We start from the raw sequence: 26,709 nt of genomic DNA on the forward strand, positions 1-26,709 counted from the left end.
ATGGTAGAGAACTCATCTGCCAAAGCAGATGAGTAAGAGATGACCCAGGGTTCCATCCTTGGGTCGAGAAGATCCCCTGGAGGAGGGCACAGCAACCCACTCCAGTATTTTCCTGGAGAATCCCATGGACAGAGGAGCCTAGAGGGCTGCGGTCCATGGGGTTGCAAAGAGTCGGACACGACTGAAACAAATTAGCACTGTCTTAACTGCAGTACTTGGGATCTCCCATCTTTGTTGCAGCATGTAGGATCTTTAGTTGTGGCATGTGGGATTTAGTTCCCTGACCAGGGGTCAAATCCACCACCCCTGCATTGAGAGCATTGAGTCTTAGCCACTGGACCACCAGGGAAATCCCTAGCCTTCTCTGGACAACTGGGAGATGCTGCTGGCTGGGCTTCTTCTCTGACAGGCACTGCCAATCTTTGCTGGTGAAAAGATATGGGTCTTGACAGAACTATGTCTCATCACCTCTGCCTCTTCTAACGTGATCCACCGTCTCTAGTCTGGACTACCCAATGGCCTCTTGCAGCTCCCCTGTTTCCAGCCCTGCCTCCCTTCTACCCCTGCTGCAATGGTGCCCCATCCCACTCCAAGGACAAGCCCGAGATTGTTATTCTTAATACAATAACCTCTCCTTATCTGCTGTTTCGCTTTCTGTGGTTTTAGTTACCCACAGTCAAGAGCAATCTTGAAAATATTAAATGGAAAGTTACAGGGATAAACAATTCATAAGTTTTTAAGTTGCATGCCGTTCTGAGCAGCACGATGATATCCTGCTGTGTCCTGCCTGGAAAGTAACTCAGCCTCTGTCCAGGGTAGCCTGGTTAGTAGCCCTCTGGTTATCAGGTCAATTGTCATGGTATTGCAGTGCCTGCATTCCAGTAAGCTTGCATTACTGGATCCAGGGCTTGCATGCCCTTACTATAGTTAGCAATGATCCCAAAGCTTAAGAACAGTGACGCTGGCAATCCTAACAGGCCACAGAGAAGTTGTAAAGCGCTTCCTTTAAGTGAAAAGGTAAAGGTTCTCAAATTAGTAAGGAAAGAAAAAGAGTTGAATGCCAATGTTTCTAACATCTATGGTAAGAACTATCTTCTGCCACCTCCCACCCCTAGTCTTCCAGTCTGTCTTCACCTCTATTACTTTACCTCTTCCCTGCCTCTCTTCCATCCACACTTGTTGCTTCTGAAACATCCCAAAGTCATGTCCCATCTCTGAGTCTTAAAAATTCACTCATATGCTCCTCCCCATCTTTGCTCCAAGGTTACTCAACTGAAGGAAGGCTAACTTTCCTATTTAAAACTGTAAGCCTGTGCCTTACCTTTGCAATATATATAAGCTTATTTGTTTCTTTCCTGTCTCTCCTTGCTAAAACATAGCTCCACGAGGGCAACAATTTTTGTTCACTGTCACATTCTCAGTATCTAAAAGAGTGCTTGGCAAACAGTAGATGCGTACTGTTAATTGAATAAATAATTGCATGGAGGTTAAAAAAATGTGACTTATAAGATCAAACAAGTTTTACTGAGCAGTGGAAGTGACTTTAGAAACAACGAACATAGACATGGCATGACACACTGAAATAAACAAGATCAAATGAGCTTTGAGACCTTAGACAGGGATGCTGAGAGGCTAAGGGAAAAAAAAAAACTTTTTTTTAATTATGAGTGCTCTAAAACTTCTAGCTGTAATTATAACTCAGCTTTTCCTGATCTCAAAGACAGCTAAAAAGTATAAAGGTACTCACTTTGAAATAAAGACTTCAGAATTATGGAAACAAACGTCCATGCTTCAGTGGATTCAGCTTTCCCAGGGTGAGAGCCATGGGATCGAACCCGTGTTTCCTACGTCTCCTGCATCGGCAGACAAATTCTTTACCACTGAGCCACCAGGGAAGCCCCGCTATACTGTAGGGGTAGGAAACACCTGCTCACAAAGCATTTAGCCTTAGCTGTGAGGACTCTGAAGCCAGACTGTCTGAGTTCAAATCCTAGCTCTGCTGATTCATAGCTGTATAACCATGGAAAAGTTCACCATCCTCCTGTACCTCAGTTTCCTCATATAAAAATGAGGCTAACAGTAGTACTTCATTCACAGAGTTGCAAAAATAACATCAGTTAATAAATGTAAAATGCTTCTACCAGTGTCTGGCACACAATAGGTGCTCAATAAATGAGGGCTCCCAGTATTGCTACTATTATGAGATCGAGTTCTGGGAACTTTGGGGATTAAGAACACAAAGGAATTACCCTGCCCCTATAGATTTGCATTCTGCAGTTCCCTCGTCTAGGTGATAAGCGCAAGGATGAAGCTTTATGTACTTAGGTTTATTTGTATAGTTTATCAATCTTAACTACTCCCAACCACAGAAACTAGTCATTAAAAATTTTCATTCCTCTCCACAAGATATTCTAGGCTTCAAAAACTATTTGATCACCCACGCTCTGGGAGTACAATAGGACTATTAAACAGAAAGGCTGAGAGGCTCCAGGAGCACAAAGACATCTTTGTAGCTGTTTGAGCTATCACATACCACTGCCTCGGTTTCAGAGAGTTGCCTCCTTAAGAAAGAAACTAACAAACTCCATTGTTCGTTAACATCAGAGTTCTTGGATGTGATGGTTCTTAAATCCCTGGCAAGGACTTATTAAAGATCAGAGGTTCACAGTTCTTTCCATTAGGACAGCATCAAATCTCCTGCAAGCAATTTTCCTGGGTCAGCATCATTATTTGAGATGCCAGTGAAACTAGTAAAATTTCTAACTGCTAAACTAGTTCCTTGTTCCTGGCCAAAGACCGAAGGTAAAGGTGGAAAACATTTTAGCTATCCAGAGGAAATTTTTGAGACTGGGAAATGGTAAGATAGAGAGCAAGGACGGTTTCTTTTTGAAAATCCCTTTTCCAAAATAGTTGTCTTAGTAAATAAGAGTCAAATAACAACAAAATCCAATTAAAAAATAAGCTTTCAGGAAACAATGGCCCTTAAAAGTTCCAGTTGATTCCCAGATGGTATATCTAGAACTCTGGTTTTCCAAGCATTTTTCAATGAACAACAAGAAGAGAGAAACTGGCAAAAGAGCTAATTGCTGTTCTTCAGTCACCCAGTTGTGTCCGACTCTTTGCAATGCCATGGACTGCAGCATGCCAGGCCTCCCTCTCCATCACCAAAAGAGCTAATACTGTATCTTATATTCCTTTGCCAAATGATCAGGCAAAGAAGTCAGCAAAGGTTACTCTGTCCTTAATTTGTCCACCTACCCTTTTTATAATCCTGTCCTGAAAAACACTGGGGACCTTCAAGACACAGAACCTGAACAATCAGAGAAGGAAAATTTGTGTAGACCACAGAAAAGGTAGCCTGTGATCTTTACTCCAAGGGCACCAGGTTTCAGAAACTGCAAGAACAGGCTGGCCACAGAAACCCTCTCAGGTCTAAAACGGCAGAACTGATGGAGAGAAGGGGGGGAGGGGGGTGGGGAGGAGGGGGATGGGCTAGAGATACACCTGAAAATAGAGGTCTGTCAGCTTATAAAACCTAACCCAGCTGTTTCTGACAAGGAAGGACAGTAGTCAAACCTGGAGGAAGCCAAGAACAAGTCCACAGCTGACAAATCACTCCCTTCAAGACAGCGATGTCAATTGTAATAAAATGTTTTGGCAAGACTGGAAATGTACACCTGTGGGAACCTGGAAGGATTTGACAGATTTTTGTTTTCCTGGCCCTTTATCAGCAAGTTAATTATAACAACTGTACGATCTACTCTGAGCTTTAGAAAAAGGCAGTTGGGTGTGTGAAACCAAGATGCGGCTCTCCAGGGCTTGCGAAAGACAATGACAAGCAGTGCTTACCAGGGAAAATATTCTGAGCACAGGATAACAATGAGCCAGATAGCACGAATGGATGAGAAAGAAGGATTCTCTGTAGATATATGGGTGCAGCAGGACACACTTAGAAGGACACACAACACCTGTGTACACATAAACACACGCACGCATACACGATCGTTATCTCCAGAGCCTGCGCGACTCTGGTCATGTTACGTTTGGGGCTGCTTCTTCATAGAGCAGACTGTACCTTCACAGCTATAACTGTACACTGCCACCGCTGACCTGTCCACCAGATTTTCATCATGATGCCAGCTCACAGCCATTTTCCCCATGCCGAAATATGGTTCCTCTTTCAGGTACGGCATTTTCTGGGGATCCATGAAATTCAACAAAGTGACGTTGTACGCTGCTCGGTTCTTCATGTCAATCTCATCGTGCCCGTCAAAGGAGGACCCCATGCCAACCCTGGGGAAATCTGGACCTATGCACACTGGCACAGCATCGATGTTGGCTTTCTCCTTGGCAGCAAGCTCTTCCAAAGCCTGGATGGTCTCTACCTGCAGGTAACTGTTGAGCTTGAGGAAGGTTTGACAGGCGACAGCTATTTCGGCCTCATTGTACTTTGCATCAGAGCCTTTCACGGGCCAGGGTACCGTGAAGAGCCTGGTGTTCAAGTACTTGTAGGTGCAGCCAGGGTTACCGATGAGGATGCGGGAGACTGGAGTGAGCAAGTCTTTGCCCTGGATCCTCACCAGATCTCGAAATAAACAGCCATGCTTGTGCAGTGTGAGAAAGGCTTGTTGAACCTCTTTATGGAGCAACTCGGGCACGCTGGCAGCTTCTCGGAGAATTAGTTTAGGATATTTCAGTTGCCACTAGAACAAAAGCAAAGCAAAAATATGTGTTTATGGATAGCTATAATTTTATTATTTCAAAAGTGTGTTTCTTCACAAGCCTTAGGAGAATAAAAAAGACTGTTAGGGGTATTTCTGAACACGTATCTCTCTAGTCTAAAATAGAAAACTAAATAAAACAAAGTCATCAACTCTCCACCAAAGAGTTTTAGATCCAAGCTCAATTACAGACAATTATAAACAAAATTTTATGAGTTTGAGAAAACTCCAGGAGACAGTGAAGGACAGGGAAGCCTGGTGTGCTGCAGTCCATGGGGTTGCAAAGAGTCAGACAGGACTGAGTCACTCAAGAGCAACAACATAAATAAAATGATAATAACGATTTGGTCTTTGGTCTTCCAAGTTCCCTCTATGACCGTTTCTCCCCACCCTCAACCTGTCTTCCAGCCTTTGGCCCTCCAAAAAAACACAATCTGATTAATTGCTATTAACACCTATTCTTTTAAGGGCTTACCAAGTGTTGTGTACTATTCAAAATGATTTATACGTACCAACTCATTTACTTCTTACAACTTTATGTGGAGGTACTATTCTTAATATTATCTCCAGGTCATAGATGAGAATACTGAGGTAGACAGACATTCCAAAAACTTGGGGACTTCTCTGGTGGTCCAGTGGTTAAGACTCCACACTTCCAATGCAGGGGTCGTGGGTTCAATTCCTGCTCAGGGAACTAAGATCCCACATGCCACGTGGCACAGCAAAATTAAAAAATAATAAATAAAATAAATAAAAACTTGCCCAAAGTCACAAGGGCTGATAATAGGAAAGCTGGAATTTAAAACCTGCAGGCTTCAGAGTCGAGCTCCAGAAGCATGAGCTCTTAACCACAAGATTGCACAGCCTCTCAATAAATGAAAAACTGGCTTCTGCTTCAATGCTTTCACTGAAAGAGAAATAACTTTTCTTTGAGTCAGACATTGAGTCCCATGAACACAAAAGCCATGATAGTTTTGTTTCCAACTATAATACGAGTGCCCAGGATGTACTCAGTAAACACTGGCTGAATGAATGGATGAGACATCCCATTGCAATTTAGACAGATGTAATAATTCCACTGGTATCACCAGAGGAGAGCACTATAAGATAACGTCCTCCCATAATATGGAAACACAGGGATTTTTTGATGCAGTTTTAGGACTTCATTCACTTTTCAGCCAATCAGCTCCCTGATTCTACACAGTGAAACTGAGGTTTTTTAAAACCAAAGCCCAGGATCTCACATTACCCCCAGAAAATGTCATCTGACTAGTACATTTTCAGTATTGTACTGCCTACCATTTTTGACAGTTTTCTTCTACATCTTCATTCAGTAATCATTTATATGATCAACAGGGCAAGACCATTTATTTCTCCATACATTTTTTTCATTCAGTGTATGTCTGTAGAGTATATACCACACACTACACAGAAATAAGGTTCCTGGCCTCACAGAGCTTTTTATTATACCAAATCATACAAATGAAGAACTATTCCAAGTTGTCTTAAGTACCCGGACAGAAACAAACCAGTGGAAAATCTGTCACTGGAGAAGGAAAGACACTCTTGGAGCTGGCCTATAGACTGAGCTCTTTAGGAAAAGAAGGTACCGGCCATGAGATGAACTAGAGAAAGACCTTCCGTGAAGAGGGACCGAAACCTACAAAGGCACTGAGGATGGAGACCAGCCTATTCTAGAGACAAAAATAAGACCTGTTTTACCAAAGCAAGAGCCAAAGGCAGAGTGACTTGCACTAAAGATGAAGAGGAAGGCACAGCTGGATCACACAGAGCCTGGGAGGGCAAAGTAAGGACTCTAGACATCACTCTTAAGTGCATTGGAGGACGTCAAAGGGCAAAGAACAATTTGATTTATGTTGTGTTTGTATTTTTTTAATTTGGGGTAAAGTTGCTTTACACTGCTGTGTTCATTTCTGCTGTATAACAAAGTGAACCAGCTATATATATACATATATCCTCTCCCTCTTGGATCTCCCTCCCACCAGGCCCTCATCCCATCAATCTAGGTCACCAGAGCACACCAGGCAGAGCTCCCTGTGTTATATGGTTGATTTACATTTCATAAAAATCATTCTTAATTAAAATAGTGGGCATGGATTGGAAAGAGGCAAATGTCAAAGTGGAAAACTCTGTTACTATTACAACCATCCAGGAAAAAAATGATAATGGGTCTGGATTAGAGACAGAGATAAACGAACAGGTAAAATATGTGTTTTGTAGGCAGATCAAATGGAAACACTATGAGTTAGCTGTGAGGAATGAAGAAGGGAAAGAAGTGGCAGATGACTTTTCCAGACTCTGGACTTAACTGAACAAACAATTTTCTGGGGTTTTTGTTTGTTTGCTTTTTCAAGTATTTATATGGCTGCATCAGGTCGAGATCTTTAGTTGTGAATTCTTAGTTGTGGCATGTGGGATCTAGTTCCCTGACCAGGGGCTGAACCTGGGCTCCCTGCATTGGGAGCGAGGAGTCTTAGCCACTGGACCACCAGGGAAGTCCCAATTTACTATTTCTTTTTAAATAAGAAAGACTGAAGTAAAGCAAAACAGGTAGAAGGACAGGAAGGAATGAGGAGCTTTATGCTGAAGCTATAGCCAAGAAGATGGCAACAAAATCTTCAGGTGGAAACAAGGAGGCAACGGCAGACATACATCAGGATCTCAGAGGAGACAGTGTGGCCAGGAAACTCAAGGTGGGAGCCGTCAGCACAAACCTGGGAAAATTTTAAAGACCTGGGAATGACTGAGGTCTCCTAGGGGAACAGCACAAACCCAGAAGGAAACCCGAAGCCAGTTCCTGAGTCACAGGCAAAGGCTCGGCAAAGAACTTTGAGGTGGAAAACCAGGAGAGTGTATGAATGCAAAAGCCAAGAAGAGAGGAATATTTCAAGAAAGATGGACGCACCAACTATGTCAGCTTCCCCTAAGAGGCCAAGCGACATGGGGAAAAAATTATCCATTAGACTGAGCGTGAAAAAAAATTATCCACTAGCATGAAAATCACTGATGACAATGACCGGGGTCATTTCAACAGAGTGAGGGGGACCAGAGCCTGATGGGAGTCAGCTGGGGATCAAAGAGGAGGTGGCAGAGATGGCATCTGTCTATTGCCATGGTTTTGCTACAATAGGGAAGAGAAAAACGGACTTGATGCAGGAGGATGCTAGACCATGGGAGGACTTTTGACAATGGAAGAGAAAAGGGTACGCTAGGGTCTGTCAGTGTACTCACGGGAACGATAGGGGAAGAAGAGGATGGTACAGAAGACAGGGTGACTGACTACAGGAGCCAAGTTGCTGAGTGTCTTGAGCAAGGCCATATCTAATGGAGGATGGAAATTCAGGGAGGGTTTATTTGAGTAAGAGACCTGGAGGATGAGAAGGATCTGCCAGGTACAGAGTTGGGGGCAAGAGAATGCCTTGAAGGGGAAGGACTGAAGTCCTGGGCTCCTGAAGCCAAAGAAAAAGAGGCATGTGTGATCCACGGCAAGAGGAACAAGAGTTACCAGTGAAAAAAAAAAAACTTTTTAATACTTTCCCATGTCATTATTGCTGTTATATTTTTAGTGTTGTTTTTAATGTTAAGGTATTTATATGTGATCCTCATGTGGTTATGTGAATTTCCCAGGTCTTTAGAGTTATAATTCCCCTGTGTTAAATATAACTTCATTAGTCTCTAGGCCCAGTCTGCACTGAACAATAGCAGCGAGAGTGTATGTATGCATGTTGAGTATTATTTCCAGGCTTCCTCCTCTCTCAGTCCCAGTGGGAGTGTGTTTCAAAACCAAGTTCCTGGGAACGATCTTCCTCTCCTTTAATGTTTTATACTAAGGATTATTTAAAGAACCCTGGAATTGTTAAGAAAGTACGGAGAAACTTGCTTTTAATCACTGCTGCTAGCTAACTGTGCTTCCAGTATACTGAGGCCTCAGGGACCTTGCTCAGAGAGTAGCCCGTTTAGCAATAAAATTAGGGTTACTGCTCATGGCTCCAGAATGTTCTGTCTCTTGTTTATTGGATTATGCTGCACTCCTCATGGGCTGTGTAAACAGAAAGTATGTCTCTGTGTCTGTTGTTCTACTGGGATAAACGAGGTATAGAAGCCAGAACTCCTAAATGGATCCTGGCAGTCTCTGTGGCAGTGCACAGCAATGCCACCTAACCTGCTGCTTGTCACTCTGCAATCAGCATCTAACACAGGCACTCTGAGAAGCAGGGTAGTCCTACTACGCTTTCCTAGTCATTGCCCCACATTTAGACTTGAGTAATTCATCTCCCTTCTTTGTACTTCCTCAAACCTACTGCATCCCTTCTACTATGTCTTGCCTTCCTGATCAGGCAGAATAGAGTAGATAATGCTGTAGTGACAGAAAACCCTCAAATCTTTGTGGCTTCACCCAGTGATATTGATCATTTTACATATTGTTTGTGGGCTGGCAGAGAATTACTGTCCAGTAAAGCAGTAACTCAGAGATCCAAGCAGCCACCAGGTGGTTATGCCGAAAGGAAAAAGAGGGTTTGGCAGGGTCTGGCACTGCCAGTGAAACACTCCAGGCTAGAAGTGACAGCCGCCTTCTATCACTGGACAGAAACAGTCACATGTTTCATCCAGGATGAGAGGACCCAGAAGTGTAATTCTGCAGAGTTGGGTGATGGGGTGGAGAACTGTTTGGCAATCAGCTCTAGGGATCAGCACACATTCTGAACTAGTGATTCATTTCAGATTTTCATTGAACTGCCCCTCCTTCATCCCTACAAACCCCCCTGAAACTCATTCATTTGCCTATTATCAAATTTACAATCTTATCTGAATACAACTCTGCTTCTCTTTCCAGCCTATTCCAGAATTGCTGCTGTTGTTGTTCAGTTGCTAAGCTGTATCCAACTCTTTGCAACCCCATGGACTGTAGCCCACCAGGCTCCTTTGTAAGTAATACATTTTAAAAGGATTTTTTAAAATATGTTTTATGAACTAATGCTGTATGAGAAATTAGTAACAAGATATTTAGACAATACGGTCATAGTTTCATACAAAGAAAAATAGTATATGTGAAAATACAGAAAAGAAGATTTCAAAAAAAAACAGAGCCAAAATTTTCTGATAGTTATCTCTGGGTAATGCACTTGGATGTAAGTTTAATTTTTTTCTTTAGACATCTGTATAATTTTCAAATTTTCAAAAATAAATGCAGGATACTTCTTAAATCAGAAAAGATGTTACATTTGAAAATTCTTAATTTCAAATAGCTAATTCTTAATTTCAAATAATACGACACCTCTTGTATGTGCCAGGAGGTTCTTTTTGATTACTCTAAAATTTCAAAATATTTCAAGATATCTGCTGCTGCTGCTGCTGCTGCTAAGTCACTTCAGTCGTGTCCGACTCTGTGCAACCCCACAGATAGCAGCCCACCAGGCTCCCCCATCCCTGGGATTCTCCAGGCAAGAGTACTGGAGTGGGGTGCCATTGCCTTCTCCGCAAGATATCTTTTGGTACTGTCTAAATCTGACTTGGCATGTTGCTCAATGCTCTAGGAAATTTTGATTTTACCACAAGGAATACAAATAACTAACTAATTTTGTCATAATTCTCCAAAAATGCAGGAGAAAACTTCTCCAAACCTCAATTTAAATGTCCTCTCTTATTATTTATGATGTAATTAGATGAGTGCTTGACACATAAAAGTGCCATAAAGTACTTGTTAAATTTTTCTTTAAAGACAACAATGGGTAAAGAAATGAACATTAAATATTGTAATTCAAGAAATGAACATTAGATAAATTTGGGAAAAGAAATGAACATTAAATAATTTAATATTAATTCACTCCATCAAACAAATAAGTCCACTTTCCATTCTGGATGGGTACCAGTAGAACATCAGATATCACACAGTAATTTGGAACACCTGTTGACAGATTTCCAAATACGTTAGAATTTTTGGTTGTTATTTAATCCCATTAAAGTTTTTCCAGGGAGGGTACAGTTATGTATAATATTAGCAGTTATCTGGTCATATAATACATTCCTTAAGATCTATAAAAGATTCTATGACATAAATGATGATTATATATTAAGAGTTTAGTAAGTATTTGGAAAGGTATTTTTTTAATAGAAGTATAGTTGATTTACAATATTGTGTTAGTTTCAGGTATGCAGCAAAGTGATTCAGTTATATATATATATATATATATATATATATATGTTATATGCGTTCTTTTTCAGATTGTTTTCCAATATAGGCTATCATAAGATAGTTCTGAGCTATGCACTGTGTCCTTGCTATTTATCTATTTTATTACAGTAGTGTGTATCTATTAATCCCAAATTCCTAATTTATCCCTCCCCTTATGGCAACCATAAGTTTGTTTTCTACGTCTGTCAGTCTATTTCTGTTTTGTAAACTGGAAAGGTATTTCAGATATAAGTTGCCAACATGCCAGACCTCTATCAATGGCTTAAAGATATGGAATGTTAGCTTCTCTGGAGCATAAGCTTCATTTTCTACCTATTTTAAACCATTATATAAAAATTCTCCTTCTTCTTCTCATATCAAGGGATGGTTGTGAAAGAATTTCATCATATGGTGAAGTCAAGACATGGTATTGAATAAGGTACCAGTTCACAGGAGCCTCTCCTAAATGAAGACCAACGGAACTCAGCCTTTCCTAGAGTGAAATAAAATTTAAAATCTTCAAGTGACCTGGGAAATGGACTTCATTTAAGTGCCAGGACACTCTGATTTCATGGGAGTATATTTCTAATCTGGCTGTTAATAAATTTTGCCAGTTAACACTTTATTTTGCACTCTATAGAAATTCACGCTGTATCAATCACAATATTTTCTACATGACTTTCATTGTAAATTACTTATGACTTGGCAGCCATCCCAGGACAAATGGGCTAGACACTTATTTGGTCCAGCCCCCCGGCTGCAAGATGCTGAGCTGTCTCCCAAAGGGGGCGGGCGGTCTTCCCAAGGCACTGCCTGGGCCTTGCAGCAGCTCCCACAAGGAGTCTTGTAACACGCTGCAAAGTGCGCTACACACTGAGACAACATGTCGGCTCACTCACTCATTCAGCAGTTCATTTTGAATTTATTTAAAATTTACTGCATATTTATTTGTACCAAACACTGTATAAAGTGCCATAAATATAATGATTAAAACGAGTTAGGTCCCATTTTATAGCATCTCATAGTTTAACAGTAGAAACAGAAATAGGAACCAAGAGTTAGAGATCTCAGACTTCACAACAGAAGTATGAATATACTACTATTGGAGCAGGGAATAAATGATTAGGGATGGAGTTCGGAAACTCCTCCCACAAACAAAATTGTTTTTTGTTGTGTGCATATGCTCAGTCGTGTCTGACTCCTGTGACCTCCTGGACTGTAGCCCACCAGGCTCCTCTGTCCATGGGATTCTCTAGGCAAGGATACTGGAGTGGGTTACCATGCCCTCCTCCAGGGGGTCTTCCCAATCCAGGGACGGAACTGCCACCCACATGGAAGATGGATTCTTTACCATCTGAGCAACCAGGGAAGCCCATATATGTGTGTGTATATATATACACACACACACATACTATATTTGGTATATATTTATACACTATGAATATAAACTATATACACTTCATTGTTGTTATCTAGCTGCTAAGTTGTGTCTGATCCTTTGCAACCCCATGGACTGTAGCCTGCCAGGCTCCTCTGTCCATGGGATTTCCTAGGCAAGAATACTGGAGTGGGGTGCCCTTTCCTTCTCCAGGGGATCTCTCTGACCCACAGATTGAACCCATGTCTCCTGCATTTCAGGCAGATTCTTTACCACTAAGCCACCAGAGAAGCACCATATAGTTCATTACGTATATGTATATATAGAGTGTTTTATTTATTCATTAATTACTTGTTTATTTAGTAAAACATATTTATTTTATAGTTTAGCTTGTGTATTGCTGTATTATGGTGTATTAATGCATTTTAGAATGTGATACGTGCTATGGAGAAAAACAAACCTAAGTAAGTAGGATAGGAGTGTCAGGGCTGAATTTTACACAGGATGGGCAGAGGAGGCCTCTGATGAGGTGACATCTGAGCCAAGGAAGGCAAGAAATGAGCACACAAGCCCTGCAGTCACCTGGGGGCAAAGAGAGTTCCAGGCTGAGGGAACATTAAGTGCAAAGGCCTTGGGGCAAGAGTGTGCTTGGTTTATCCTAGGAAGAGCTAGAATGCCAGAGCAGGAGGGGAGGCGCCAGGACAAGCAGGAAATGAGGGGAAAGAAGTCAGAGACAGGTTGTGCCCTGCTCTGTAAGTAACCACCAGGACTTAGGCTTTTACTCTGAAAAGATGGGACGCCATGAAGGGCTATGAGCAAGAAAATCTAATGAGCCGATCCATTTATTTATTTATTTTTGATGTGGACTATTTCTAAGTCTTTACTGAGTTTGCTACAACATTGCTTCTGTTTTATCTTTTGGTTTTCTGGTCCCAAGGCATGTGGAAACCCACTTCCCTGACCAGGGTTCAAACCCGCACCCCCTGAACTGGAAGGCAAACCACTGGACCACCGAGGAAGCATGAGTTGATTTATGCTTTAAGAAGAAAGCTACTACTGATGCTGTGTTAAAATAAACTGGACATGGAGGCAAAAGAAATTAGGAAACCACTGCAACCACTCAAGAGAGAGAAACGGAGGCAGCTTTTGCCACGACGCACGTGGCAGAGGAAGTGAGAAGCGTTCTGATATTGAATATACTCTGAATATAACACAAGTGGGACTTCCTGGTATCAACAGAGACTGTACTTAAGTAAGGTAAACTTTAAGGATGAGTAGATGCTCACCAGACAGAAAAGGGGCTGAGGGTACTCTAGTCCCAGGGGACAAGAGACACAAGAGCATGAAAGGATGACAGGGCACAGTAGAGCCAAGAGCTAGTGAGGAAGTCTGACTGGAGTTAGAGGCTGGACACAATGTCAGGCAAAGCAGTGGAGACTAGAGCAGCAGAGGTAATTTGTGATCACACCATCAATGGCTTTGTAGCATACGCAGAGGAGTTTGGACTTGACCTCAGAGGCAAGAGAGACCCAACCGAATTTACAAAGCAAGGAATGACAAGTCTGGGGGCTTCCCTGGTGGCTGAGTTGGTAAAGAATATGCCTGCAATGTAGGAGACCCAGTGGTACAGTCCATGGAGTCGCAAAGAGTCAGACACGACTGAGCGACTTAACACACACACAATAAGGTACACAAAACAGATTCAAAATATACTTAAAAATTCAACTTCTTTAGGGCTTCCCTGGTGGTGCAGTGGTAAAGAATCTGCCAGCCATACGTATCGGAACACAATTCCGAGGGAACTGTGTGAGGTGGGGCAAGCAAAGGAACGTACCAACTAGGAAACTCTTAAAACTGTGCAGGTGGAAGATGGCAAATGAGGACCTGAATTCACACAGTGTTGCTGAGACTGGAAGAGAAGAAAACATCTGGGAGACAAATGCTAACTTACTGTGTTCTTTATTGAGGTTTTTCTGTTTATAAAATCAATTTAACCTACTCCCAGGGCATCCCAGGTGGCACTAGGAGTCCAGAATCCACCTAACAATGCAGGAGATGAGAGTTTGATCCCTGGGTCAGAAAGATCCCCTGGAGGAAGAAAGGGCAACCCACTCCAGTATTCTTGCCTGGGAAATCCCATGGACAGAGGAGCCTGGTGGGCTACAGTCCACGGGTTCGCAGTCAGACACAACTGAAGCGACTTAGCAGGTACGCAACCTATTCCAAAACAGAACTCTTTTTTTACCATTAATGTATTCTGTTAACTCTCAAAAAGAAAAAATTTGAGATTCTGAAAAATTAGAACTGCCGGGGCCCACGCAGTAAACAAGGTCTGGAAGCCATGAAGAGAAGCTGAGGGCTGCAAAGGCCTGATCTGAACAACAGGACCAGGGGTAATGTCACTAGAGAAGGGAATGCAAGGCAGGATCCCTGTAAAACCTAAGTCACATCCTATCATTCTTGTGCTCCAAACCCCGTCACGTCTTCTCATCTCACTCAGAGTCATGGCCAGTGTTTCCACTGTGGACAGCAAGTTCCTGCAGAGTCGGGCCACCATGCTCCGATCTCATTTCCCTCTACGCCCTCCAACTCTCTCACTCCCCACCAGATGTTTCAGCCTCAGCTGCATGTCCTCAAACGTATCTTAGAGGCTTTGCTGTTAACTCTGTCCAGAAGCAATGAAGTGTTAAGCCGCTTCAATCGTGTCTGACTCTTTGAGACCCTATGGACTGTAGCCTGCCAAAAGGGCTCCTCTGTCCATGGGATTCTCCAGGCAAGAATACTGGAGTGGGTTGCCATGCCCTCCTTCAGGGGATCTTCCAACCCAGGGATCAAGCCGCTGCCTCCTGCATTGCAGGCAGATTCTTTACCACTGAGCCACCAGAGAAACCCACACAAAGAAAACACAGAATGAATGAAAATAACAGGGAATGCTAAGGAGGGTGGCGTGTCTCTGGATAAGAGGGACAGACTTCCTGCATCTGGAATCCAGAGGTTATTTTCAATGTAATTCACTTCCTGGTGCTCTGCAGTAAACCAAAAGAGGTCCTCTGGCTCTTCTGCTTGGCGTTTGTTACTGTTGCTCTTTCATTGGTTTTATCTATAGTCTTAATCAGAAGAAACAAAAAAAAAAACTTCTTTGAAGGCACTGTGAATTTGATCAAGGTATACCAGGAGGAAAACAGTATAGCAGAAAGAATCTGGGTCTTCAGAGTCAGGAAAACCTGGGATGAACTGCAGCTGTCTCTCAGATATGGAGCTTAGTCTGTCCTGATTTGTAAAAGAGGAAGTCAGTATCTCTGTCTCAAGCAATCGAAGCCTGAAGAAGGGAGGTTGCTGAATCTGTAATTGTGGGCTGAATGCAAGAGACTGCTGTGTGGATGAAATGTGACAAGCACAGTCCTTGGCACGCCGGCAGGAAGGGTCAATAAACAGACCCAATCTGGAAACTGCAGAAAGTCTTGTTTTGATGACTTGGGTTGGCATTCCTGTGGCTAGGACCTGTGTAGGGACTCAGTGAAAGGGCTGAACTTTCTATTCACTCATGTCATTAAAAAGTATTTTCCCTTCATCTTTTAAGAGAAGAGATTTACTGGACTAAGGTTTGGTTGAAACACTCCATTATTACAAGGTGCACTTAAAGTGATTAGATATTGGTATCAGGTTTGTTGTGGGTCTTAGCAAGATAAAAGCCAAGTCTTGAGAGTTGTTCTGTTTGCCCTGGCGTCTCCTTTCCTGGTTCAGTGTATGTCTGGCTGAGAACACCTGGGCTAACCTTGGTGTTTAATTCTTTGTGCACAACTGCCATACAAAAGCTGAAGTGGGTCAGCGGCTGCTTTGTAACAATGCGTGTTATCGTGTACCAAAAAGTTCCTATCTATGAAAATATTAGCAAGGATTTAAGAACTGATTACATTTGGAGTGTTTACCTGTTTTAAGGGTACTTTTTCAAATTATTTTTTTTTCCTGATTACCAAAGAATACATGATCATTTAGCTAATTTGGAAAACTAGAAAAGCTCAAAAGAGAAAAGTCTACCAGTGTGGGGTATAATATTTCTATATAAACCCTGTAGACTATTATAGAGACCACCTTCCTAGGGAGGAGCAAACAGAATTCAAATCACACCAAATATTATTAAACATCATGCTGTTTTTTAAATGAACTAGGGACTTCCTTGGTGGTCCAGTGGCTTTGTGCTCCCAATGGAGGGGACCCAGGTTCGATCCCTGATTAGGGAACTAGATCTCACATGCTGCAACTAAAGATCCTGCATGCTGCAAGCAGGACCTGGCACAGCCAAATAATAAATAAATATTTACTAAAAATAAATATAAAGAACTAATGCCTACAGTAATTCATTCATCCATTCAAGCAAACTAATTAAATACCTACTAGGCGCCAGGCCTCATTTATATCATAGTACAGAGAATAAGAGAGAGGAGCATGAAAAAAAATCATTACAACTCAGTTCAGTTCAGTTCAGTTCAGTTGCTCAGTCGTGTTCGACTCTTTGCGACCCCATGAAATGCAGCATGCCAGGCCTCCCTGTCCATCACCAACTCCCGGAGTTCACCCAAACCCATGTCCATCGAGTCAGTAATGCCATCCAGCCATCTCATCCTCCATTGGCCTCTTCTCCTCCTGCCCTCAATCTTTCCCAGCATCAGGGTCGTTTCCAATGAGTCAGCTCTCGCATCAGGTGCCCAAAGTATTGGAGCTTCAGTTTCAACATCAGCCCTTCCAATGAACACTCAGGACTGATCTCCTTTAGGATGGACTGGTTGGATCTCCTTGCAGTCCAAGGGACTCTCAAGAGTCTTCTCCAGCACCACAGTTCAAAAGCATCAATTCTTTGGTGCTCAGCTTTCTTTATAGTCCAACTCTCACATCCATATATGACCACTGGAAAAACCATAGCCTTGACTAGACGGACCTTTGTTGGCAAAGTAATGTTTCTGATTTTCAATATGCTGTCTAGGTTGGTCATAACTTTCCTTCCAAGGAGTAAGCGTCTTTTAATTTCATAGCTGCAATCACCATCTGCAGTGAACTGGGAGCCCAGAAAAATAAAGTCTGACACTGTTTCTACTGTTTCCTCATCCATTTCCCATGAAGTGATGGGACCAGATGCCATGATCTTTGTTTTCTGAATGTTGAGCTTTAAGCCAACTTTTACACTCTCCTCTTTCACTTTCATCAAGAGGCTCTTTAGTTCTTCTTCACCTTCTGTCATAAGGGTAGTGTCATCTGCATATCTGAGGTTATTGATATTTCTCCCGGCATTCTTGATTCCAGCTTGTGCTTCATCCAGCCCAGCGTTTCTCATGATGTACTCTGCATATAAGTTAAACAAGCAGGGTGACAATATACAGCCTTGATGTACTCCTTTTCCTATTTGGAACCAGTCTGTTGTTCCATGTCCAGTTCTAACTGCTGCTTCCTGATCTGCATACAGGTTTCTCAAGAGGCAGGTCAGGTAGTCTGGTATTCCCATGTCTTTCAGAATTTTCCACAGTTTATTGTGATCCATACAGTCAAAGGCTTTGGCATAGTCAATAAAGCAGAAATAGATGTTTTTCTGGAACTCTCTTGCTTTTTCCATGATCCAGCAGATATTGGTGGATACTGATCTCTGGTTCCTCTGCCTTTTCTAAAACCAGCTTGAACATCTGGAAGTTCACAGTTCACGTATTTCTGAAGCCTGGCTTGGAGAATTTTAAGCATTACTTTACTAGCATGTGAGATGACTGCAATTGTGCGGTAGTTTGAGCATTCTTAGGCATTGCCTTTCTTTGGGACTGGAATGAAAACTGACCTTTTCCAGTCCTGTGGCCACTGCTGAGTTTTCTAAATTTGCTGGCATATTAAGTGCAGCACTTTCACAGCGTCATCTTTCAGGATTTGAAATAGCTCAACTGGAATTCCATCACCTCTACTATCTCTGTTCGTAGTGATGCTTCCTAAGGCCCACTTGACTTCACATTCCAGGATGTCTGGCTCTAGATGAGTGATCACAGCATCGTGATTATCTGGGTCGTGAAGATCTTTTTTGTACAGTTCTTCTGTGTTTGCCTTGGAAACGAACAGAGATCATTCTGTCGTTTTTGAGATTGCATCCAAGTACTGCATTTCAGACTCTTTTGTTGACTATGATGGCTACTCCATTTATTCTAAGGGATTCCTGCCCACAGTAGTAGATATAATCATTACAATAACCTCAGATAATTAAAGTACACATGAAGTACTACAAGTGCACACAAGAGGGAGCAGAGACAACCTTCTAGGCTACAAAGGTATCAGAGAAGCGTCCTACAGGAAATGACACTTGAACTGTTACTAACAGGTAATGTGGAAGTTCACCAAGTAAGGGAGATGGAGAGGATGTAACAAGAAGACCCAAAATGTAACACACTGAGTGTGTACCTAGTCGCTCAGTCATGTCCGACTCTGCAATCCCATGGACTCTAGCCCACCAGGCTCCTTTGTCCATGGGATTTTTCAGGCCAGCATACTGGAGTGGGTTGCCATTTCCTTCTCCAGGGGATCTTCCTAACCCAGGGATCGAACCCGAGTCTCCTGTGTCTCCTACATTGCAGGTGGATTCTTTACCCACTGAGCCACCAGGGAAGCCCCAAAGCACTGAGAGGTAGTGACAAAACTCAGCATGGGTAAAAAGGTAAAAGAGTAGGGAAGACACGGCTGGAAATGCAGGAGTGGACCTCCAGGGATGTGAAGCAGGAAGCTGACAGGCTCCGATTTATGTTCCGGTCAAAAAATTAAAAAATTTTTAAAACGTGTCCACTTCAGCTTAGAGGATTAAGAAAAAGGGGCAAAGAGGAAAACTAGAACAATCCAAAAAAGGACTGATCAGGTGGCAGACGGTGAAGTTCTGATGACAAGGGAGAGGACACATGATGTCCTGGAAGGGAGAACACCCTGGAAGTCAGGAGACCTGGGGTTCTGGATGGGCAGAGCGCGTTCATTTCTCTCTTCTCTCCATGGTTACTGAGGATCAACAGTGTGGCGGCAAGCTTACACGGGATGCTGGAGAAACCAAGACGCTGTGGCCCATTTCTTACACGTCAAGAGCTAACATCCTCATAGGAAAGAAGAGGTGGAAAGGGGCTATTTTTATTTCCCAGCGTGCCTTCCTCTCCTTCTTTGGTGTTAACAGGGCTCTAATTTCCCTTTGGGAAAAACCCCCCATCTCTGACCTACCACCCCTGCAGTCTGAGTAAGAATGGTCATACTCCAACCCTACCCCACAAGTGGGTGAGGGAACTAGGCCAGGCAGACAGAAGCATCTTAATACCCTGAATACAAGAACTGATTCGGGGAGAGAAAGACGCCTCTAGCCAGGCCAATAAGATCACGCCTGGGGGAATCAGAACCAGGAAATAAGACATCACCACCTTCTTCTGAGATCCTATGGACTTAAGACCACACACTCCCAGGGCTGTCAGAGTCCTCTTATACCATCAGGGGAGTGCCTATCTAGCATGAAGTCACCAGAGAAAAGCCAAGCCAAGAAACACGGAAAAGGAGTGATCCGATGACATCTTTCGAGAAACTGGATTCGGCCATGTGCTTATCCTTGACATCTAAGTTGTCAGTCAATAAATTCCCTTTTCTGCCACAATGAGTTTGTTTGCGATTTTGCCAGTTGTAATTGAAAGACTAATTCAGTGGAGAGACACAGAATCCTATAACTGCAATACAATGTGAGGGGTACAATCAAGGTATCTATATGGTACAAGGAGCACAGAGGCGAATGCAATCAATTCTATTTGGAGGTAAGGTAAGTTAAAGAAATGTTCACAAAGGAGGTGATGTTTCAGTGAAGTCCTGAAGAATTGGTCATCTGGCAAAAGGATAAGGGGCAAAAGAAGATTCTGTACAGAAGAAACAGAAGCAGAAGGAAGGAAGTAGGGAAAAACATGGAACGTTTGGGGAAGAAAAGACAGTCCACTATTCTAAAGCACTAAGTTCACAGCAGAAACACTGTGCAGGAACTTACATGTTCTGGGGGTGAATCAATGGGTGACCAAAGCAGACCTTTAACCTCTCATTTCATCTCTCTAGACCACAGTTGCTTCATAGGTAAAATAAGGCAGATCAAGGGGAAAAAATCAATGGAAATAGACAAATATTAAAAGACCTTACCTGCTGATAGAATTCATCGTCTTTGGGGGTCAGGTAGGGAAGCCACGTGTCTTCAAGCTCTTCAAGAAGCCTCAGTTTCTGTTTAAAAATAATAATGATTATAGGTGACTAAATTAATAAAGAGACCCAAAATATAGGACAATGTCTTCTTTTTTTAAAACTTTTTATTTTGCATTGGGGGTATAGCCAATTAACAAACAATGTGAAAGTTTCAGGTGAACAGCGAAGAGACACAGTCACACATATACAAGTATCCATTCTCCCCTCAAACCCGCTCCCATCCAGGCTGACAATGCCTTATTTTTCTAATTAGAGAATACCCTCCAAAAGTTAGCCGACTTAAATGTGTAAACTTTAGAGGGAAAAGCTAGCCAAAAGTCAGTTATAAAATGTATCAACTTAATTACATGCATTTAAATTACATCATATAAAATACTAACTTAGAAATAATTATTTTATTCACTCTCATATTTCAGGAAGCAATCTGCTTCACTCTTAAATACCAGGATCTTTTTCTTCATTACTAGAGTCATCTTTTGAGTCATGTAATACAGTTTTCCAGAACAAACCTTCCTATCTGTAAAAACTGCTTGAGACAGCAGCTTGTAAATCCTTACTTTCACTGAAAATACCCAACTAAGCCACAAGGATCCAGGGTCAAGGTATATGAATTATTTGTTCATCTTGTAAACATTTATTTGAGATCATATCCACTTCCATATTACTTTTTAAAAGTAATCTTTTATCTCTAGAATAATTGCTAAACCTATGTTGAGCATCTTTGCCTCTTTTCTTTTCCAATTGGATAAATCTTTTCAAGCACCCACTGGTACTCATGAAGCTATTTCAAGATACCGTGTCTTTCCCAAACAGTACTAGGCAGTTCAAACAAAGTAACTAAGAGAGGACCCCATACTATAATGTACTTTATAAGGAATCAAATACACCTAAGATGACACCTTTCTTATGAGGGATTTTTTTCAAAGAATATCTGACCTTATACTCAAGCATATATTTCACTTTCTTGCATTGGAGAAGGAAATGGCAACCCACTCCAGTGTTCTTGCCTGGAGAATCCTATGGACGGGGGAGCCTGGTGGGCTGCCGTCTATGGGGTCCCACAGAGTCGGACACAACTGACGTGACTTAGCAGCAGCAGCACATAAATAGCATGTATATATGTTTATTATATATGTATGTGTGTATATATATGTATATGTATATATATGTATGTGGTGTTGGAGAAGACTCTTGAGAGTCCCTTGGACTGCAAGGAGATCCAACCAGTCCATCCTAAAGGAAATCAGTCCTGAATATTCATTGGAAGAACTGATGCTGAAGGTGAAGCTCCAATACTTTGGCCACCTGATGCGAAGAACTGACTCTTTGGAAAAGACCCTGATGCTGGGAAAGATTGAAGGCAGGAGGAGAAAGGGACGACAGAGGATGAGATGGTTGGATGGCATCACCGACTCGATGGACATGAGTTTGAGTAAGCTCTGGAAGTTGGTGATGGACAGGGAAGCCTGGCGTGCTGCAGTCCATGGGGTCGCAAAGAGTCAGATACGACTGAGCAACTGAACTGAACTGAACTGATGTTTACTGATGCTTTCAAACTGTGGTGCTGGAGAAGACTCCTGAGAGTCAGTTCTTTGGAGAACAAAGAGATCAAACCAGTCAGTCTCAAGGGAAATTAACCCTGAATATTCGTTTGAAGGACTGATGCTGATAATTGAAACTCCAGTATTTTGATATCTGATGCGAATAGCTGACTCATTGGAAAAGCCTCTGATGCTGGGAAAGATTGAGGACAGAAGGAGAAGAGGGCATCAGAGGATGAGATGGCTGAAGGGCATCACCGATGCAACGAACATGAACTTGGGCAAACTTCAGGAGATGGGGAGGAACAGAGAAGCCTGGTGTGCTGCACTCCATGAGGTCACAAAGAGTTGGACATGACTGGGCGACTGAACAACAACAATGTGTATAGAGACACACAGACACATAGAAATCATCTGGATGCTACAGAAATTTTCTGAAGGACAAAAAAAACAGAAAAGGCAGAAACAACTGATTTTCAAATAAAACTGCAATGCAATGCATATTCAGGCTGTTATCAGCCATTGAGGCACAATTATAAGCATTAGAAAATGGTATACCTTACTCTGGGTTAATGCAGCGCTAAGCCCTAAAGCAGGACTTGGAGAACACAAACTAGACTTTAGCCTCAACCCACCCCAGCAGGCACTGTCTTTACCCAGTGGACAACCTGCTCAACCAGAGAGAGGGGCCCTGAGAATCATCTTCCCCCATGTCTGCACAGCCTTCTCTCACTAACCCATCATCGAGTGCACGTGTGCTAAGTTGCTTCAGTTGTGTCCAAGTCTTTGCAACCCCATGGACTGTACCCACCAGGCTCCTCTGTCCATGGGATTCTCCAGACAAGAATAATGGAGTGGATTGCCATGCCCTTCTCCAGGGGATCTTCCTGATCCAGGGATCGAACCCACATCTCCTGTGGCTCCGGCATTGCAGGCAGATTCTTTACTGCTGAGCCACCAGGGAAGCTCTGAGTCACAGGGTAGTCCAGGGCAAACACCCTTTGGGGCAGAACTCAAGTTATTTCCAGATCTTTTGTATAATTATCCAAAGTGAATAGAGAGAGAGAAAAAAGAGGAAACAGAAAAGAGCAACCACTGGACCTAAGAGAGACAAAACAGTAAATTTACTCTTATGCAAAATTGTAGCCCGGCTATCTAATGAAACTTTCTGCTTTGTCTAATGCTAATCTAAAAGTAGCTTTTCATTTGTGATAATAAGACTGGCTTACCAGTTAAAACGGAGCTTCCCTGATGGCTCAGTGGTAAAGAATCTGCCTGCTAACACAGGAGACGAGGGTTCGACCCCTGGCCTGGGACAATCCCCTGGCAAAGGAAATGGCAACTCACTCCAGTATTCTTGTCTGGGAAATCCCACGGACAGGGGAGCCTGGCAGGCTACACTCCATGGGGCCGTCCAAAGAGTCAAGAAACGCCTTAGAGACTAAATGACAACAACAACCAGTTAAACTATGAAGAGTTTTCCTTTATGAAAGACCTATCATACTAACACAAAAACATTGGTTTAGATAAATCACTGATCAAGTGGTTTATCTGTTTTCTACACTAGCTGTTATTTGAGACACAGAAAGAACTAATGACGTTTCCATGCCTATACTTGTACTTTTATGAACTCCATCACAAACTTAATCAAAACCTATACCTCAATTTTCACTTCAAGCTCAGGAAAGCCTGCATTTTCCTATGACTCTTTTACCAGTCCTTTCCACAGACAGAACATTTAAACACCAAAAAAAAAAAAAAAGTTTTAATGTTTAAAAATGCTAAAAAGCCTTGAATGGTGGAAATGCACATGATATCTCAAACCCTGAGATGGCTCCACCTTATAAATACCACCTTAAAATCTCTTCAGGAGAACCCAAAAAACTAATCTGTATATAAGAAGGAACACAACGATACAGATTCCTATTAGGAATTACACATTCCACCTTGACCAGATTAAACAGCAAGAGACCTGGCCCAAAGAAGAACAAACACCCCTGGAGGATGAGATTCTGTTTATAATTACTGTTTATACTTGATTCTACTTCAGTTGAATTATTATAAAAACAATCAGCTCAGTTGAGGTCCAGTGTGTCAGACAGACATAAAACATTATAACCTGGAAGGCTGTATTGAGGATAAAATTCTTTTTTCTATAACGATAGAAGTCTATATTGTTCATCTCAAATTCTGCTCCTCCCCCTCCCTTTCCCTTCTGGCAACCATAAGTTTCTTTCCTATGACTGTGAGTCTATTCTGTTTGTAAATGATTTAACTTAGGTCATTTTTTTAAGATTCCATATCTAAGTCATATCATGTGATATCTGTCTTTCTCTGACTTACTTCACTTAGTATTATAATTTCTAGGTCTATCCATGTTGCTGCAAACGGCATTATTTCATTCATTTAATGGCTCAGTGATACTCCACTGTATATATGTACCACATCTTTACGCATTCCTCTGTGGATGCACACTTAGGTTGCTTTCATGTCTTGGCTACTATAAGTAGTGCTGCTATGAACACTGGGGTGCATGTGTCCAAAAGGATAAAATTCTACAAGAATATCCCTATCATAGAGCAAGCAGAATATAAGTGGTCTTCCTCCCCTGGGAATTTTAACACTGTGAGCATTGTTATATCTCTATGCCAGGAGAGAACAGGGTCGAGAAACCATTCAACTTAAGGCCACATAGATGAAATCTGCTCTATACATCAACATCCACAACCTGTAATTCTACTGATTAACTAATGAAATCAATTATAAATGATTGATTTATAACAATAATGTAAGTTGATAAATCATCATTTATCAACTTAAAAAGAAGTTTGGGGCATATTTGCCTTGGTGAACTCAATCAGGAATGATTATTAAACTGCTTATGAACATCACATATTTCTTAAAAATTAACATTGCTTTAAGAAGAGGCAAAGTCACTGCAGGCAGAACAATGGAGAAACAAGCCTTCTCATACTCAGGAATGCAAAATAGCACAGTCTCAATGCACGGCAACAGACAATTCCTATCAAAATTCAAATCTATTCCCTTTGACCCCCAAATCCTACTTCTAAAGATTTTTTTTTATGGGTACCATGTTCAGAAGAATGTATGTACACCAGATCACAATTGGCAGAACAGAAGCTTGGAAACATACTAAAAACCACTTAACTGTATGCTTTGAAAGGCTGAATTTTATGGTGCGTAAATTAACTAAAAAAAAAAAAAAGATTAGAAACAATGCCAGTGTATGTCCATAGAGGATGGTTAAATAAATGGTGGTACATCCACACAACGAATACAACACAACAGTCAACAAGAATGAGGAGGCTCCCTTTAGTGAAATAAACAGCTTTCCAGGAGACCTCAGGAAGTAAAAGGCAAGGGACAAACCATCTGCTTGTATTTGCATAAAGAAACATAAAGGATTTGTGACAAACTATTTAAGTGGTTCTCTCTCGGGGACAAGGGCTTCCCGGGTGGCTCAGTGGTAAAGAATTCGCCTGCAATGCAGATGTGCAGGACACGTGGGTTTGATCCCTGGGTTGGAAAGATCCCCTGAAGGAGGAAATGGCAACCCATTCCAGTATCCTTCCCTGGAGAATGCCATGACAGAGGAGCTTGGCGGGCTACAGTCCGTGGGGCCACAGAGTCACACGTGACTGAGTGACTGAGCAAGCACGCACACGTGCTCTCAGGGACAGGGGTGGGAAACGACAACTAGAAGGGACCACGGATAGAGCAAGACGATACGGAAGATTTCTTTCTGTATTGTTTTGATTTCTGAACTCTGTAAACACATTGCTTATTCAACATATTCGCAATTATCAACTCAAGTATTTGTTGCCGTTCAGCCGCTAAGTGGTGTCCAACTCTTTGAGACCTCATGGACTGCAGCATGCCAGGCTTCCTGTCCTCCACTATCTCCACTACCTCTTGGAGTTTGCTCGATATATTACCAATTAATTCTTCACGTGGAATTCAATATAAAGATGAAGACAACGTGACTTGGGGCTTTTCGAAAGTGCAGATATTTGTGATACGTGATAAAGTATTTCAGAGGGAGACTCGCAGACTAGCACAGTAGAGTGAAGAGGGGAAAGAAAAACAGCTGACAATTTCTTTGTGTCAACTGTCAAGCAGTTGGTAAACAGACACAATATTCAAATGCACTCTGGAGTGGAGGCAGAAGCGGCTCCTGTGTGACTGTCAGATCTGGCTAACGGCTGCTCCTCAGCCTGAGATACAGATAAATACACACAGGTGGGCCCTCCAGCACACTGCTCTGCTCACAGGCGTCTCCGCTGTCACCCTAGTGTTAAATACATCAAGCAGCTCACAAATGTCACATAGAAAGCCAGAGGGAGAGCAAAGCCGGCTCTCCCACCTGCAGGAGGAGCATGTCAAGACTGTTCCATGCGGGCTACACCCATCTATCTCCACAGCTCCTGCAAGGAAAGGATAGCTACACACAGCCCTTAGGTAAATCATGGGTGTGTCTGTGCTCAGTCGCATCCAACTGTTTGTGACCCTATGGACTGTAACCCACCACGCTCCTCTGTCCATAGGACTTCCCAGGCAAGAATACTGGAGTGTGTTGACAGTTCTTACTCAAGGGGATCTTCCCAACCTGGGGATCAAACTCTCATCTCC

The 26,709-nt window shown here is 42.3% G+C and overlaps 1 protein-coding gene across 2 annotated transcripts in view; it reads right to left on the reverse strand.

The window, feature by feature from the left end:
* The window catches only part of FTO (FTO alpha-ketoglutarate dependent dioxygenase), a 426,125-nt gene that overhangs the window by 297,595 nt on the left and 101,821 nt on the right, over window positions 1-26,709 (reverse strand). For both annotated transcript variants that reach the window (XM_040254042.1, XM_040254043.1), the window contains exons 2-3: window positions 20,459-20,536; window positions 4,076-4,703 (exon numbers count right to left, since the gene is read on the reverse strand). In XM_040254042.1, coding sequence (XP_040109976.1) covers window positions 4,076-4,703; window positions 20,459-20,536 — 706 coding nt within the window. The remainder of the gene's footprint in view (window positions 1-4,075; window positions 4,704-20,458; window positions 20,537-26,709) is intronic.

The sequence above is a fragment of the Oryx dammah genome, unplaced genomic scaffold, assembly GCF_014754425.2.
Source record: "Oryx dammah isolate SB20612 unplaced genomic scaffold, SCBI_Odam_1.1 HiC_scaffold_13, whole genome shotgun sequence".
Classification (NCBI taxonomy): domain Eukaryota; kingdom Metazoa; phylum Chordata; class Mammalia; order Artiodactyla; family Bovidae; genus Oryx; species Oryx dammah.